This window comes from Chiloscyllium punctatum, chromosome 2 (assembly GCF_047496795.1).
Source record: "Chiloscyllium punctatum isolate Juve2018m chromosome 2, sChiPun1.3, whole genome shotgun sequence".
In the NCBI taxonomy this organism is placed as follows: domain Eukaryota; kingdom Metazoa; phylum Chordata; class Chondrichthyes; order Orectolobiformes; family Hemiscylliidae; genus Chiloscyllium; species Chiloscyllium punctatum.
The window spans coordinates 92,023,098-92,040,304 of NC_092740.1; the positions used below are offsets into that span (position 1 = coordinate 92,023,098).

The 17,207-nt window shown below is 41.2% G+C and overlaps 1 protein-coding gene across 8 annotated transcripts in view; it reads right to left on the minus strand.

The window, feature by feature from the left end:
* Nucleotides 1-17,207, minus strand: part of LOC140486439 (kinesin-like protein KIF27) — a 141,969-nt gene that overhangs the window by 51,035 nt on the left and 73,727 nt on the right. For all 8 annotated transcript variants that reach the window (XM_072585619.1, XM_072585585.1, XM_072585591.1 and 5 more), the window contains one exon: nt 7,282-7,392. In XM_072585619.1, the coding sequence (XP_072441720.1) occupies nt 7,282-7,392 (111 nt within the window). The remainder of the gene's footprint in view (nt 1-7,281; nt 7,393-17,207) is intronic.

The following is a 17,207-nucleotide window of genomic DNA, read 5'->3' on the forward strand; positions in this document are numbered from 1 at the left end:
ATGTCCCGGCCATAATTTTCCAGTCTTTCTTAGACTCAGCAATGGTACCAGAGGACTGGGGAGAATTGCAAACATTCTGCCCTTGTTTAAAAAAATGGAATGACAAGTTCAGCAACTACATGCCAGTCAGTCCATGGCCCCAATCTCCTTCCAAGTGAAACAGTTATTTACAATGTATTCAGTATTCATTGCTCACAATGTGATCTCATCTCCATTGAGGAGTCTAAAAATTGACCATTTTAAGGAAAACCTTAGCTCAATCTGCAAGCATGAGCCGGATCTTCTAGTTGCTAGTCATTTTAATCATCTTACTCTTACAGTTACATTTCTGTCCTCAATCTGCTGCAGTATTGCAATGAAGTTGAATGCAAGCTCGAGGGACAGCCCTCATCTTCCAATTAGGCACTTTACAGTTTTGTTGACTCAACATTGAGTTCATCAACTTCACAGCATGAGCTCTGCCTGTCATTTTGATCTGATTTTATTGCCATTTGCCAATATGAATCTTGTTATTCATGATTCTGCTCTCAGATTGAGCTATCCACTATTCTGGCACTTACAGTCGGTTTGGACAAGCACTCTTGTTTCTTTGCTCCAACCATTACTACTCCCTTTGCTTTTTTTCCATGACAACTTTAGTCATTAAATATCTATAATTTTTTACCCTAACCCAGACTGCCTTTTCACTTCTTCCTACACCTAACCCTTGCTTTTAACAATATATGATCTATCATACACCCAACCTCATTCAGTTTTGAAGAAGGATTATATTTGACTCAAAATGTAACTAGGTTTCCCTCTCCAATTATGCTGCCAGAACGGCTCAGTATTTCCAGCACTTTCTGTTTTTGTGCAGATTTGGAATTGGCCCTAGGTTTGTTATCTCTATGTTGAAATATAGGTAAACAATATAGTTACCTGTGAGTTAACATCTAGTATGGGTGTTTGTTAGTTAATTTGGCAATGCAAAGTGACACCAACAGCGCAGGTTAAATTCTTGCACCAGCAGGGGTTACCATGAATGTCACACCTCTTCAATCTTGCCCTTTGTCTGAAATGTGGTGACCCTCATTTTGAAAACAAGCGCTGCAGTCTTTTATTAACACAGACATAAACCTCAAATTCAAAATTTGCTCAAAACAGGGATTATCGCAGTCAATTGCACTTACTCTAACAATGCAAATCCAATGGAAGTACATTTGGGTGTGAAACTGTCTTACACAGTAAAAAATGATAATATAGCTCTTCAACTAAACGATTGAAAGATGATGGTAGCAATGGAATTGTACCTAAGCTAGCAAGCATTGGGGTAATAAATAAGTTGGTCATGCAAATCAGGCTGCAGTGCATTGACAGCCCATACTGTATTTGATCCCATTTTCTGTTCCATTTCTTCATTTTATAGGTATTTTTATTGAAAGAAAAAAGATGTTTTTTAACATATTTTACAAAATTACAAAGTAATACAAACAAATATAAGCACTAATATACAATTAAATATATATATTAAAAAAGAAATAAATAATAGCCAAAACACAACAAAAGAAAAAAAAGGAGAAAAAAAACTCAGCTAACTACTAATCTATCCTACAAACAACCAAAGCATAAAATATCTTATATTACTAGTAAGAAATAACATAATAATTAAATATGTACTCAAAATGGATTAACATCAAATCATAATAAAACCCATATTTATATGGGACTCCTCCCTCGGGACGGGGGGTCTGCGGACCAGCCAGAACCACTCCCACAGCTAGACAAAAGCCCTTGACAACATGGCCGAAATATCTGTGTCTATATAGTTCAAAAAGGGCTGCCATATTTTATAGAATAATTCAGTTTTTTGGTGCACCATATTTGAGAGGAAGTCAAGGGGGATATATTCTATGATTAACCTGTGCCAGTTTGAAAGTCCTGGAGGACCCTTAGCTACCCAATTCACTAAGATATTTTTCCTTGCACAAAAAGAGAGAATGGAGAATAATTTCCTCCCGTGCACATCCAAGGAGGGCACATTTAAAAAGCCCAGGAGAAGAGACACTGGATCCAATCCAATCTCCCTTCCAAAGATTTCTGTCAGAGCATTCGCTACTCTGTCCCATAAACAGTGCATGAGAGTGCCCACTTCTATTTTACATTTAGGACACATTGGGGATGTTCCTACCCTAAATTTTGCCAGTTGTTCTGGTGCTATATGAGCCCTGTGGAGTATCTTTAATTGAATAGCTTGAGTTCTGTAACAAATAGAGATCTTTCTGGCATTTTCCCAGATGTCCTCCCACATTTCTGAAGGGATTTCTAACTCCAATTCCTGGTTCCATATTTTAAACAGTTGTTCCATGTTATTCGATACCTCATTATGTAATGAGTGATAAAGAGTACTGACCGAGGGTGGACCTATTGGCCATAGCACTCTTCTCTCCCCATCCGATTTGTAGGGACTGTCTAATAATGTGGTCTTCTTCTGTATACAATCTCATATTTGGAAATACCGAAAAAGGTCTCCATTATGCAGTCTAAACTTCTGGTGCAGCTGCTCAAAAGACATCATAAACTCCCCCTCAAACCGGTCCCCTAAGCAAGAGACACCTCTGGACCTCCAGGTTTTAAATGTAGCATCTATCTGCCCTGGCTGAAAACCCCATGCTCCGACTATAGGAGTATAAGGAGAGGTTTTTGTAAGTTACCCTCATCTTGCCACATTATCCTCCAGGCTTTAATTGTATTTAATACAATAGGGGTTTTACAATAATCCATAATAGCTCTCATCTTATCTAAAAACAAAAGATTGATGAGGGGACACTTTGCTTGGGAGGTCTCGATGTCTAACCAGATTGATTGCGGGTCACAAGAGACCCAATCGGCTACATAGCCTAATAGAGAGCTCAACTGATACCTCCTAAAGTCTGGAAAATCCAGTCCTCCCCTTGCTTGTGGAAGCTGCAGCTTCTCAAATTTGAGAAGGGGCCATCTATGATTCCAAACAAAGGAACCAAGCCAGACGTGTAGTTTATGTAACGTCAGTCTTGGCAATGTCAAAGGGAGCATTCTCAGAAGATATAAGAGACGAGGCAGAATATTCATTTTAATGAGAGCTACTCTGCCTAACCAGGATATTGGGAGATCTCCCCAGCATTGAAGGTCCTGCCTTATTTTTTCTAGTAGGTGTATATAATTGGCTTTATACAGCTGACCAAATACTGGGGTGATAAAAATACTTAAGTATTGAAAACCCTCCAGTGACCACCGAAAGGGAAAACAAGATCCGTCCAATAAATTGGATATACTAGCGAGACCACCCAATGGCATGCCCTCCGATTTCGCAAAATTGATTTTGTAGCCTGAGAACATACTTAATAGATTAATTACTTGAATTAAGCGGGGGTACAGCTATCAGAGGATTAAAAACAGGAGGATATCATCTGCATAAAGAGTGATTTTATGTTTACTCAAATCAACCCTCGGAGCCACTATGTTAGAGTCGGTTCGTATAGCTTCCGCCAGAGGTTCAATTATTAGTGTGAATAATAAGTGAGAGAAGACATCCCTGACAACAGCCCCTACCCACGCTGAAGCTAGCTGAACCTAAACCATTGGTAATCATGGCTGCTTTGGGGTCATTGTATAATATTGAGACCCATTTAGAAAATACTTCTCCAACACCAAACCTTTCCAGTGTGTAAAAAAAGATATGACCATTCAACCCGGTCAAATGACATCTCTGCATCCAAAGAGACAACTATCCCCAGTATGCTTTCCTGTTGACAGGCTTGTATTACATTTAAGACCCTTCTAATATTATTAGATGATCTACGGCCCTTGATAAACCCCGCTTGATCCTCTTTTATGATATATGGTAAGACCCTCTCAAATCTCAATGCTAATGTTTTAGAAAGGATTTTAAAATCTACATTTAGCAAGGATATTGGTCTATATGATGGGCAATCTTCTGGGGCCTTTCCTTTTTGAAGAATGAGAGAAATATTTGCTTCTCTCAATGAAGGCAGGAGACAGCCGTACTGTGTGAATAATTATACATGTCTATAAGTGGACCAGCCAGTTCCCCTATGAATTCTTCATAAAATTCAACCTGGAATCAGTCTGGTCCAAGTGCTTTGCCACTCTGAAGCTGTCTAATTGCATTGAGTACTTCTTGGGTTACCAGGGGCGCATTCAGGATCGACACTCGCTCCGAGGTTAAATCTGGAAAGGCCAAGTTTTTGAAGAAGAACTCCATCTTCTTAGTTCTATCCTCACAGTCCTGTGATTTATATAGTTCAAAATAGAACTTTCTAAAGGCTGTATTGATCCTTTTACGATCACAAGTCAGAGTACCAGCACTTTCCTTAATGGACGTAATAGCTTGAGGAGCTTTATTTTTCCTAGCAAGATACACTAGGTATCTGCCAGGCTTGTCACCATATTCATATAGTCTTTGCTTTGCAAATAATATTTCCCTCTTTGCTGGTTGAGAAAGTGTGGTATTCAAAGCTGTCCTAAGGGCTGTAATCCTTTGTAGCTTAGCAACAGAGCGCCTATCAACATACGCTGTCTCAGCTGCCTTCAAGCAAGCCTCGAGTAGACGCTGTTGTTCTCCCTTTTGTCTTTTCTGGGTCGCGAAGTATGACATGATCAAACCTTGCACATAAGCCTTAATGGTCTCTCACATCGTTGATGGGTTACTGGTCGTATCTGAATTAATTTCCAAAAAGGTTTTGAGTTCTTGAGAGAAATATTTTATAAATTTGCTATCCTTCATTAAAAAGGAATCCATACACCAATGTCAAGGGCCTGTCCCATCATCCCTAGTCTTAACTTACATACATACTGCGGCATGATCAGAAATTGCTATGTTACCTATTTTGCAGGACAATATGGAATTCAAAAGGGTCAAGGGAGTGAAAAACATATCAATTCTAGTATGACACTTGTGTGGGTTAGAGTAGAAAGTAAAGTTTCTGCCCTGGGGGTGAAGGCACCTCCACGCATCTACTAGCCCGAGCTCTTATTCAGATCTGCCAATTGTCTGGATCTAAGAGATATATCCATAGTACTCTTGGGTATCCTAACTGTCTCTGAGTCCATAATACAATTAACATCTCCTCCTATAATTGTATGGCAGACCCCAAAAGCCATCAACTTGGAGAACACTTCTGTTACAAATTTGAAGGGGTGTGTCGGGGAGACAATAAAGATTCAAAATCCCATACTCCTCTCCACTTATTAAGGCTTTGATCTGTATATACCATCCAGATTCATCTTTTATCTGGCTTAAGATTTTAAAGGAAGATTCTTCCGAATGAGGATGACTACTCCCCTACTTTTTGAGCTATCCACCCTGTTGTAAGTTTAAGTGCTCTTTGTCAAGTAGATGTGTCTCCTGTAAAAGAGCTATATCAACCCTTTCTTTTTTAAGGTTTGATAGTATCTTCTTCATTTGGACTGGTGAATTACTCCCTTTGATATTCCAGGTGCACCACCTAAGCGAATAGCGAGCCATGACCGCCCTGGCAAGCCCGAGAACCCCCAGGAGGAAGAACCCCACCCAAAACACCCTGAATAAAGACCATGAAAAATTCACAAAAGCAAAACTTCTTTAAGACATTTACACCAATACAATTAAAAACTATTCCAAAGTAAAAAAAATACAAAACACATTTGAAAGGAGATATTCCTCCTTGCTCCCAGGGGGCGTAACTACCTATCAATAACCCCATCATAACCTCTCTTTAACGAGTGCCCCGCCCTCAACCCAGGCGTTGTAAAATGGAGTAGACAAATTCAAGTGTTCTATAAAACCAAAGTTAAAAGTGAGTGACCCACCCCACCACACCCCCTCTCCACCCCCAACACACCAACACCTAGGTGCGTTTAGCAAACATAATACAAAATATGAATATATAAAACTACAAAGTTACAATCCTAGCAATTATTAGAAAATTAAGTCAGATGACAGAAGAAGAGAACTCCGCCCTATAAAAAGATCGGACAAAACAAACCCCCCTCCCACATAAATTAAATAAGCCGCATGGCCTGTAAAAAGAAAAATCACATAGTGAATAAGAAATAAGCCCCCCTCCCTGCCCCCTAGAAAAGGTAATAAACAAAAATGGGATGGAGAAGGAAAGAAGGGGTAAACCGGGAGGGGGGTGGGGCGCAAAGCAAAATCACTATCCATATGATTGGAATCTTCCAATCTATTTCTCCAGTGATCCAAAATTGTATACGGATCCTTCGTGGCTGAATCGCAGCGTTGCTGGGTAACGCAAGGAATATTGGATATTTAGGTCTCTTAGGCGCTTCTTCATCTCATCGAATGCCCTCCTCTTGCAGACCACGGCTGGAGAAAAATCCTGGAATAACATAATTCTGGAACCCTTGTGCATCATGGCCTGGGGATCCTTCCCCAGGACTCTGGAGGCTTCCAGGAACATCTGCTTCTCTTTATAGCATTGGAGCCGGAACAGATTGGGCAGGGGTGCTGGTCCGACCCGGGCCTGCGTATAGCAACCCAGTGGGCCCACTCTACCCGCACCTGGCCTGATCCGGACTCCAACTTTAATATTACAGGGAGCCATTGCTCCAAAAATACTGCAAGCTGGCCTTCCTCTTCCTTTTCGGGAAGGCCCAGCAACCGAATATTTTTTCGAGGACCCGATTATTGAGGTAATCAATGTGTTCTTCCAAGGTCTGGACTCGCTGCTCAAGAGCCCGGACGCGGCCCACAGCCAATTCGGCAGCAGCTTCCAAGGTCACAGCCTTTTGCTCCGCCCCTCCAATGCGTGGTTCGAGTTTTTCAATTTCTCGGTCATGCTTCTGCAGCACGGCTGAGAACGACTCCCACCTGCTCCTGGATTCTTCGATGAAGGCGTCGATCCTCTCCTGCAGCTTGTTGATCATGGAGACCAGGCTTGCCTCCGCAGATAAGTCCCCCCGAGGCGGCTGTGGACATCTTCGCTGTTGCTGGAGGGGGTGGGGGAGGGGTCCCTGCCTGTTGCAAACTTCGGGAATTTTTGCCCTTAGACATTTTAAGAACAGCACCAAACTGTTCAAGTTTGATGCAAAATGACTAAGTGTGCTGGGCAAAATCTATTTTAAATGAATTAAAAGGTGTGGCGAAGGCGGGTGCCCCACTTTGCCCGAGTCTTAGGCAGAGCACTACAGACTTAGACTTGCTGGGTCGCCACCATCTTGAATCTCCTGCTGTTCCATTTCAACAATAAAAATATTACTGAGAAGAATAATAAACATTGCAGCCAGACATGTTTTAAGATATACCTGCTGTTCCTGTGAGATGATAGGGGAGCACTTTGTTTTCTTCAGGTGGGTAATCTCTCCAGCTTTCTTTTTCAGAATTTTCTGCTGTTGTTCTCGTTTTAATTCCAACTCCTAGAAAAATTAAACATATGTATTTTAAAATTGTAACCTTATTTAAGAAGATATTATTATTAGATTTTTGGCTGTTTTTTTTTGTTTCTAGGCAAAGGATATAAATACGAGTGTAGGTTCTAAAACATTTGGATATTTTATTCTATCATAATCACATTCATTTTTGATTACAGATACTGAGTGAAGTTCCAATGTGGTTGCACAGCAATCAATACGAAAACAGAAATATTGTGTGCTGGTTTCAAATAATTTGTTGTAAATGGAAGGAATTTCGCTTCTTAAATATTTACAGTTCAGAAGGAGGCTATTTGGCACATCACATTTGTACCAACTGTCTGTGAGCACAATACAGCTAATTCAATCACTTGCTTTTTTCCCTGTTGCCCTGAAAGTCTTTACTCTTAAGGCAATTATCCAATTGCCTTTCGAAAATCCACCACATCATGGGTAGTGCATTCCAGATCCTAACTAATTATTTTTTCTTAGAAAACATTTGCTAATTGACTGTTGTTTAGTGCCAATTTAATTGTAATCCAATCTGGTGCCCAGACATCTCAGTGGCAAACCCCAGATGCTGGTCCCTGCTCCTAGCTGCAACTCCTGAGCCCTGGACTCAGCCAACAATGCCAACAGCTCACAGATTTCTAGTGAGCCTGCCAGCAGGAAATATGGAAAATGAACAGCTCCTCACCAATTCAGCTTCTCTCTGGTCCAGAGACGTTTATATAATTCTCCCAGCCCAGCATTTTTAGTGTATTAAACTCCTGAGTAATTTTATAAGACCCTACCAGCCCAGTGTTTTCTTTGAAATAACAACATCTGAAAACCCAGTGTTTTCTAAAACATCCCAACCAGTTTCAATGCTTTTGTGAACGTCCGAGCCCAATAATCTTATAACACACTCCCACCCCAGTGCTTACATAAACTGTTACCCACCCAGTAATTTTATAAAATCCTCGTTGTGGTTCTGTTCGCCGAGCTGGGAATTTGCCTTGCAAACGTCTCGTCCCCTGTCTAGGTGACATCCTCAGTGCTTGAGAGCCTCCTGTGAAGCGCTTCTGTGCGGTTTCCTCCGGCATTTATAGTGGCCTGTCTCTGCTGCTTCCGGTTGTCAGTTCCAGCTGTCCGCTGTAGTGGCCGGTATATTGGGTCCAGGTCGATGTGTTTGTTGGTAGAGTCTGTGGATGAGTGCCATGCCTCTAGGAATTCCCTGGCTGTTCTCTGTTTGGCTTGTCCTATAATGGTAGTGTTGTCCCAGTCGAATTCATGTTTCTTGTCGTCTGTGTGTGTGGCTACTAAGGATAGCTGGTCGTGTCGTAACGTGGCTAGTTGGTGTTCATGGATACGGATCGTTAGCTGTCTTCCTGTTTGTCCTATGTAGTGTTTTATGCAGTCCTTGCATGGGATTTTGTACACTACATTGGTTTTGCTCATGTTGGGTATCGGGTCCTTCGTTCTGGTGAGTTGTTGTCGGAGAGTGGCTGTTGATTTGTGTGCTGTTATGAGTCCTAGTGGTCGCAGTAGTCTGGCTGTCAGTTCGGAAATGCTCCTGATGTATGGTAGTGTGGCTAGTCCTTTGGGTTGTGGCATGTCCTCGTTCCAGTGTCTTTCCCTTAGGCATCTGTTGATGAAATTGCGATGGTATCAGTTTTTGGCGAATCCTTGTATAGGTGTTCCTCTTCCTCTTTTTGCAGTTCTGGTGTGCTGCAGTGTGTTGTGGCCCTTTTGAGTAGTGTCTTGATGCAACTTCGTTTGTGTGTGTTGGGGTGGTTGCTTTCATAGTTTAGGACTTGGTTTGTGTGTGTGGCTTTTCTGTAAACCTTTGTGGTGAATTCTCCGTTCGGTGTTCTCTGTACCATCACGTCTAGGAATGGGAGTTGGTTGTCCTTTTCTTCCTCTCTAGTGAATCGGATTCCTGTGAGTGTGGCGTTGATGATCTGGTGTGTGTTCTCTATTTCTGTGTTTTTAATTATTACAAAGGTGTCATCCACATATCTGACCCAGAGTTTGGGTTGAATTTGCGGTAAGACTGTTTGTTCTAACTTTTGCATTACTGCTTCTGCTATGAGTCCAGAGACCGGTGAGCCCATGGGTGTTCCGTTGATTTGTTCGTATATCTGGTTGTTGAATGTGAAGTGTTTGTGAGGCACAAGTCCAGTAGTTTAAGTATGCCGTCTTTGTTGATAGGTTCAATGTCCTGTTGTTTGTTATGTCTGTCTAGCAGGTTGGCTATTGTTTCTTTGGCTAGGGTTTTGTCGATAGAGGTGAACAGTGCCATTACATCGAATGAGACCATAGTTACTTCCTTGTCTATGTGTATATTTCCGATGATGTCCAAGAATTCCTGTGTCGATTGTATAGATTGTCTGGATCCGCCGATCAGTTGTTTCAGTTTCTGCTGTAGTTCTTTAGCCAGTTTGTGTGATGGTGTCCCTGGTAGTGATACTATGGGTCTGAGTGAGATGTCTGGTTTGTGCACTTTGGGTAGTCCATAGAATCTGGGGGTGTTGTTGCTTTCAGGTTTCATTCTTTGTAGGTCAGACCTGGTTATCTGTCCGTTTTTTTGTAGATTCCTCAGTGTGTTGTTGATCCTATTGGTGAGCTGTGGGGTGGGGTCAAACTCCCTCTTTTGGTAGGTGTTGGTATCTGCAAGTAGTTGTTGTACTTTTTGGATGTACTCTGCTTTGTCCAGGATGACCGTCATTCTGCCTTTGTGTGCTGATAGTATGATTATGTTCTTATCGTTTCTTAGTGATTTTAGTGCTTCCCTCTCCTTGGTGTTGAGGTTATGTGTTTGTCTTTTTCTTGTTATCAGCGGTACAATACTTTGTCTCACTGTTTGTTGTGTCTCTTCTGTCAGTCCATTGTTCTTGAGTGTGCATTCTAGTGCTGCAAGGAAGGCTGCTGTCTTGGCGTCCCTGTGGTTGTAGTTGAGCCCCTTGGCCAGTATTGTTCTTTCCGTGTCTGTGAGCCGTCTGTGGGAGAGGTTTTTAACCCAGGTGTGTGTTGTGGTGTCCTCTTCGTTGTGTGTTAGTCTGGCCATTTTTTCTTTTAGTGCCTCGTTTTTTTGCGGTGTGTTGTCCTGTTCTGTCCTATGGTGACGGCCTGTTCTATGGTCCGGGTCCATTCCTGATTGGTGGTTTTTGAAATTAACGATTTTTGGCGCGCAATTTCTTGTCTGTATTTGTGTAGTCTGTTGTGAGCGTCTGTAATCATTACCTGGATCATCCTGAATCCGCTCTGCCTGGCTGTGTCCCTGGCTTGTGGATTGTTGACTGGTGGTCTGTATCTGACACATGGTGGAAGGATTCGATTCTTTCGGCATTCATGCAGGAACCAGAGTTGTTCGTATGTGGCGCTTAGGCGGTTGGCACAGGATTCCCACTCAGACCCATAGTATCACTACCAGGGATACCATCACACAAACTGGCTAAAGAACTACAGCAGAAACTCCCAAACTTATAAAATCCTCACCCACATTAAAAGAACTCTTGCATAAACACCTTTCACACCCTCAGGTTGAAGTTTGGGACCTGGAATGTCAGGACCCTTATGGACAGTCCCACCAGTGATTCAGGAAGGCGTTGAGCACCTCGATACTTGCCATCAGGAAAAGGTAGAAACCAAGTGAAAACAGTGAAAGGAACACATACCAACACCAACACCAACACCCAGCCGTTCCCATAACCGCCTTCTACCCTAAGTGTTACAGAGCCTGCAGTAGCCACCTTAGTCTGAGAGTGGAAGAGAATCATCCTAGTCTGCGAGGGGTCATCAATGAGTGAAGAAGCAGAGGCGACCCTGCTCTGATTGCTGTACGAATCTGAGATCCCCTCTGAAAGCACGGATCCCGGTAAGTAGCATCGCAGCATCCCATCTCTTGAGCCCTGGCTTATCCTTATCTGTCCAGACACTACATGATTTCAAACATCTCTACCAAATCTCCTCTCAATTTAATTTTCTCTAAGAATTCAAGCTTTGCTAATCAATCCTCATAAATCAGTCCGTCAGCTCCAAAGACATTCTAATGAATATTTCTGTACCCTATTTAATTTTCATATCTTATTAATGAAAACATAAATTTTGAATATGATGCATTATTCCTTTGAAAAAGGAAATTGTGCAACTTATTCGTGGACAATTAATTTGATTTCTATATATATCAAAGGATAGAACAAATCCAGGAAATTGTAGAGCAATTAGATTAAGATTGATGGTAGGAAAGGCAATAAAATCTTTCGTCATATGTAATAGAAAATTATCAAGAAACTGAAATTTAAAAAAGCTGTTAAAGTGAAGATCATACTTAATCAACTTAACTGAATTCTTTGAAGACGTGTCAGAAAGGATAAAAGGAAAATAATGCAACAGATATAATATATTTAGAATTTCATAAGGTAGCAGAAAATAGTTTATAGTCATAGATTAAACATGACACAGGACGCCACACAGTCTTGTGAGTCCATACTAGCTCTAATGCCTCATCCCTGAAGCTCTTCAAGTTTATTTTTCTCAAGAAACCATCTGATTTCATTTTTAAATTACTCAATGTCTTCACTTCCACCACCATTGTAGCAGCAAGTTCTAGATCATTACCACTTGTGTAAAAATGTTCTTCAGATTTTTTTTTGCAACTCTTAATCTATGTCCTCTGCCCTTTCTTTTCTTTGAATACCATATTTAATCTCCTTTGCTCCAAGGAAAATATGTCCAGTTTCTCCAACATAACTTCTTTTGGCTGAAATCCCCCATCCCTTGAACTATTCTGTTAAATCTCCTCTATACGCTCTCATGGGCCCTCGTGACTAAATTTGGAACATGTGGAGTTCAGTAACAGAATGGATAACATTCTGCGAGAAAACATAAAACAGAAGAGGAATTAAATGTGGTTACCTACAATTTTTGCTGCAATCACTGTGGTTCACCAATTAGATACACAATTTAGACTTGGTAATGGAAAGATAATTTCCAGATTGTGGGGTGCAGATAATACAGCCATGAATGCATTTGAGTTGATGGAGAAACAGTGGAGTGTTTGGGGCAATAAAAAAGACAATGTCTTCAACTTTCCTAACATTTAATTTTTTAAAAGGTTTCTGCATATCCAGTACTGAATGTTCAGCAAACAAGCTGAAAATATAGATATAGCAGAAGAATCAACAGAGATGGTAGTGAAACAGTTGGGGGTCATCAATGTGCATTCGGAATCGGAAGTGTTTTCAGATGAACAGCATGTAGAAAAGGGTCTAAATGATTTGGATGTGAGCATAAGAGATACAGTTAGTAAGTTTGCAGATGACACCAAAATTGGAGGTGTAGTGGACAGCGAAGAAGGTTACCTCAGATTACAACAGGACCTTGACCAGATTAGCAAATGGGCTGAGAAGTGGCAGATGGAATTTAATTCAGATAAATGTGAGGTGTTGCAATTTGGGAAAGCAAATCAGAGCAGGACTTATACACTTAATAGTAAGGTCCTAGCGAGTGTTGCTGAACAAAGAGAACTTGGAGTGCAGGTTCATTGCTCCTTGAAAGTGGAGTCGCAGGTAGATAGGATAGTGAAGAAGGCGTGTGCTATGCTTTCTTTTATTGGTCAGAGTATTGAGTACAGGAGTTGGGAGGTCATGTTGCAACTGTACAGAACATTGGTTAGGCCACTGTTGGAATATTGCGTGCAATTCTGGTCTCCTTCCTATTGGAAAGATGTTGTGAAACTTGAAAGGGTTCAGAAAAGATTGACAAGGATGTTGCCAGGGTTGGAGGGTTTGAGCTATAGGAAGTGACTGAACAGGTTGGGGCTGTTTTCCCTGGAGCGGTGGAGGCTGCGGGGTGACCTTATAGAGGTTTACAAAATTATAAGGGGCATGGATAGGATAAATAGGCAAAGTCTTTTCCCTGGGGTCAGGGAGTCCAGAACTAGAGGGCGTAGGTTTAAGGTGAGAGGGGAAAGATATAAAAGAGACCTAAGGGGCAACGATTTCACACAGAGGGTGGTACGTGTATGGAATGAGCTGCCAGAGGAAGTGGTGCAGACTGGTACAATTGCAACATTTAAGAGGCATTTGGATGGGTATATGAATAGGAAGGGTTTGGAGGGATATGGGTCGAGTGCTGGCAGGTGGGACTAGATTGGGTTGGGATATCTGGTCGGCATGACAGGTTGGACCGAAGGGCTTGTTTCCATGCTGTACATCTCTATGACACTATGACTCTATCAAAATTAGGAAATATCAAAGGTATACATGAATGATAAGAGAAGCTGTGATGGTAGCTCTTCAAATATGAATGGATAGATAAGAATGGAACCAGGCGAGAGCTGACTGGACGTCAGTGGTAAGATTTTAGAGGAAGATGGAATGATTAACCATGTCAAAGACTGCATACGGATACAGAAACATATGAAGTCATAGTTTAGCTTTATCATAGTCAAATAAAATGTGTTTATAATTTCGACAATAACCATTTTGGTACTGCAGAAGGGGAAAATCCTGATTGAATGGATTACAAAGTTGAGTTTTGGGAAAAGTGGGAACAGATATGAAAAATGACAATACATTCAAGGTGGCTTTGTGTGTGGGAAATCATGTCTCATGAACTTGATTAAATTTTTTGAAGAAGAAACAAAGAAGATTGATGAGGGCAGAGTGATGGACGTGATCTATATGGACTTCAATAAGGCATTTAACAAGGTTCCTCAGGGTAGACTGGTTAGCAAGGTTAGATCACATGGAATACAGGGAGAGCTAGTCATTGGATACAGAACCCGTTTGAAGGTAGAAGACAGAGGGTGGTGGTGGAGGGTTGCCTTTCAGACTTGAGGCTTGTAACCAGTGGTGTGTCACAAGGATTGGTGCTGGGTCCAATGATTTGCGTCATTTCTATAAATGGGTTGGATGTGAAAATAGGAGGCATAGTTAGTAAAGTTTGCAGATGACACCAAAATTGGAGGTGTAATGCACATCAAAAACAGTTACTTCAGAGTAAAGGAATCTTGATCAGATGGGCCAATGGGCCGAGGAGTGGCAGATAGAGTTTAATTTAGATAAATGTGAGGCATTGCATTTTGGAAAGGCAAATCAAGACAGGACTTATACACTTAATGGTAAGGTCCTGGGGACTGTTGCTGAACAAAGACACCTGGAATGCAGGTTCATCATTCCTTGAAAAGTGAAGTCACAGGTAGATAGGAGAGTGAAGAAGGCGTTTGATATGCTTTCCTTTATTGGTCAAAGCACTGAGTATAGGAATTAGGAGGTCATGTTGCGGCTGTACAGGACATTGGTTAGGCCACTTTTAGAATATTGTGTGAAATTCTGGTCTCCCTCAAAAGGATGCTGTGAAACTTGAAAGGGTTCAGAAAAGATTTACAAGGATATTGCCAGGGTTTGAGCTTTTGAGCTATCGGGAAAGGCTGAATAGGCTGGGGCTGTTTCCTCTGGAGCATTGCAGGCTGAGGGGTGACCTTATAGAGGTTTATGAAATCATGAGGGGCATGGATAGGCTAAATAAACAGGGTATTTTCCATGGGGTGGGGGAATCCAGAACCAGAGGGCATAGGTTTAGGGTGAGAGGGGAAAGATTTAAAAGAGACCTAGGGGCAACTTTTTCACACAAAGGGTGGTGTGTGTATGGAATGAGCTGCCAGAGGATGTGATAGAGGCTGGGACAATTACAACATTCAAAAGGCATCTGGGTGGGTATATGGATAGGAAGGGTTTAGAGGGATATTGGCCAAGTGCTGGCAAATGGGACTAGATTAGTTTAGGATATCTGGTCAGCACAGACAAGTTGGACAGAAGGGTCTGTTTTCGAGCTGTACATTTCTATGACTCTTTGACTGTGGAGTTGAAAGAGAAGTGGGAAATAAATGATAGCTTGCAAGGATGGTTGGATCAAAGGTTTTTATTTAGGAGAGTAGTGGTAATTGCAGAACTAAAGGAGAAAGAGGGTATCAGTAGTTTAATAGAAATAGATTTGACAAAGCAGTAGGTGAGTCTCATGGACAAGATTAGCTCATGATCATATGTATGATTCCTATAGTATATTTGGAATGAGCTGGTTTACTGTATTGTATTATATTCCTTAAACCTTAGAAATACTGTTTAATTTTAGCTGAGTGTTGGTTCATTATTTCTTGCAATTCTCATTCCCAAATGGCTAGAATAACCAGACAGAAGTAGAAGGTTAGATCTTACACAGTCAGCCTAGATAGCATAATGTTAAGGTTTGATAGCCGTTCAACATCACTCAATTCACAATATATCATGCTTTAACTGGCATTTAATTAAAGCAAGCAAGCTAAGGAGATCATCAACCGACAAAGTATAATTCATTACACTATTTAAGATGTCCCCATAATATTGGCAGAGCCCTGTTGCAACTAACTTGCAACAATTGTGAAGAACTGTCAGGATTTGGATCAACAGAAATCAAATTGTGGAGCTGTGTCAGCTACTGTAAGAGTATTTGCAGCTGACAATGTACCACAAAATTGGTAGGGTAATGTGCATGTTAACAGCCATCTCAACTTCTCTCAACTACAGTTTAGGCAAAAAGTGGATTTATGGGGATGCTACCAATGCAGTGAACCGACTGGTTTCCAAACATCTCCACTTCAGCAGCCATGAAACAGGGCATCAGACCCAAGCTGTTTCCTTCACCTGCCTGCAAATTCGTAATAACCCATGAACTTGTCTCTCCTTTTACAGGTACTCCCAGGTTGTGAAAGGGTCCGGTTCTGAAATCTGTTTGCAAGCCAATTTGTACGCAGGTGGGAACACAATATAGAAAACTGGAAAGCAGCTGATCATAAGTACAGGAAATGTTTGTATGTTAGGACTTTAAAATTACAACCATGTATGGGATCATACTTGTAAGAATAAGCATTTGTAAGTCGGATGTATGCAAATTGGGGACTCCCTGTATTTTTGTCTTTCCCTTCTGAAAACTAATGTTTAGTCTGAGAGGATTTGTTTCTTTTTTGAAAGGAGTAACATCACTTCTCAACTCCTCGAAGTGTATGTACACCAATAAAAATTGCCCTTTATATCCAATACATATTTACATACATAGTTAAGAAAATGTACACTCAGTTGGAATTATGATCAGTGTTCTTCTTTTAATAACATTTGAAGTATTAATACTGTCTACATTCAGTTAATATAAGCTATAAATAGTGTACAAATATGTCATATGTTCTGGCACGAACAGCACAGATCATACTTAACAACCTAATAAACTATTCTACAATTTTGAAAAAGAATGCTTATATTCTATTCACATGATATAACACTGTACGTTCCATATTCTTTTAATTCCTTTCAGTTATCCATAAAATTAATTTATTCAATTCTATTCCAACCTGAGATCTCATCATTTTGGTTGAGTATCTAACCCATCTCCCATAATAGTACTAGAAGCTACAGAGGTCAGAGTTGAAAATAGTTTAGTAATTATCACATTTTCATTGCAGACTGATGTGGCTGAAGGGACAATGGATGAATTTTCATTCCCGGCTGTTGATTAGGATGAAATGTAGGTTTGCGGGGGGGGGGAGGGCGGTGGGAGAGAGAGGGCGGGAGATTTGAAAACAGGTGAAGTTATTGTGGATGCCGTAACGTTGTAAGGTCCCAAGGTGGAGGATGAGGCATTCTTCCTCCAGTTGACTGGTGCCCTTGATTTGGCAGTGGAGATGACCCAGAATTTGTATGTCCTTGGGGAGTTGAAGTGGTTGGCCACAAGACTGCCTAACCTGCTGTGCTTTTCCAGCACCACACTTTCTCACTCTGACTCTCCAGCATCTGCAGTCCTCACTT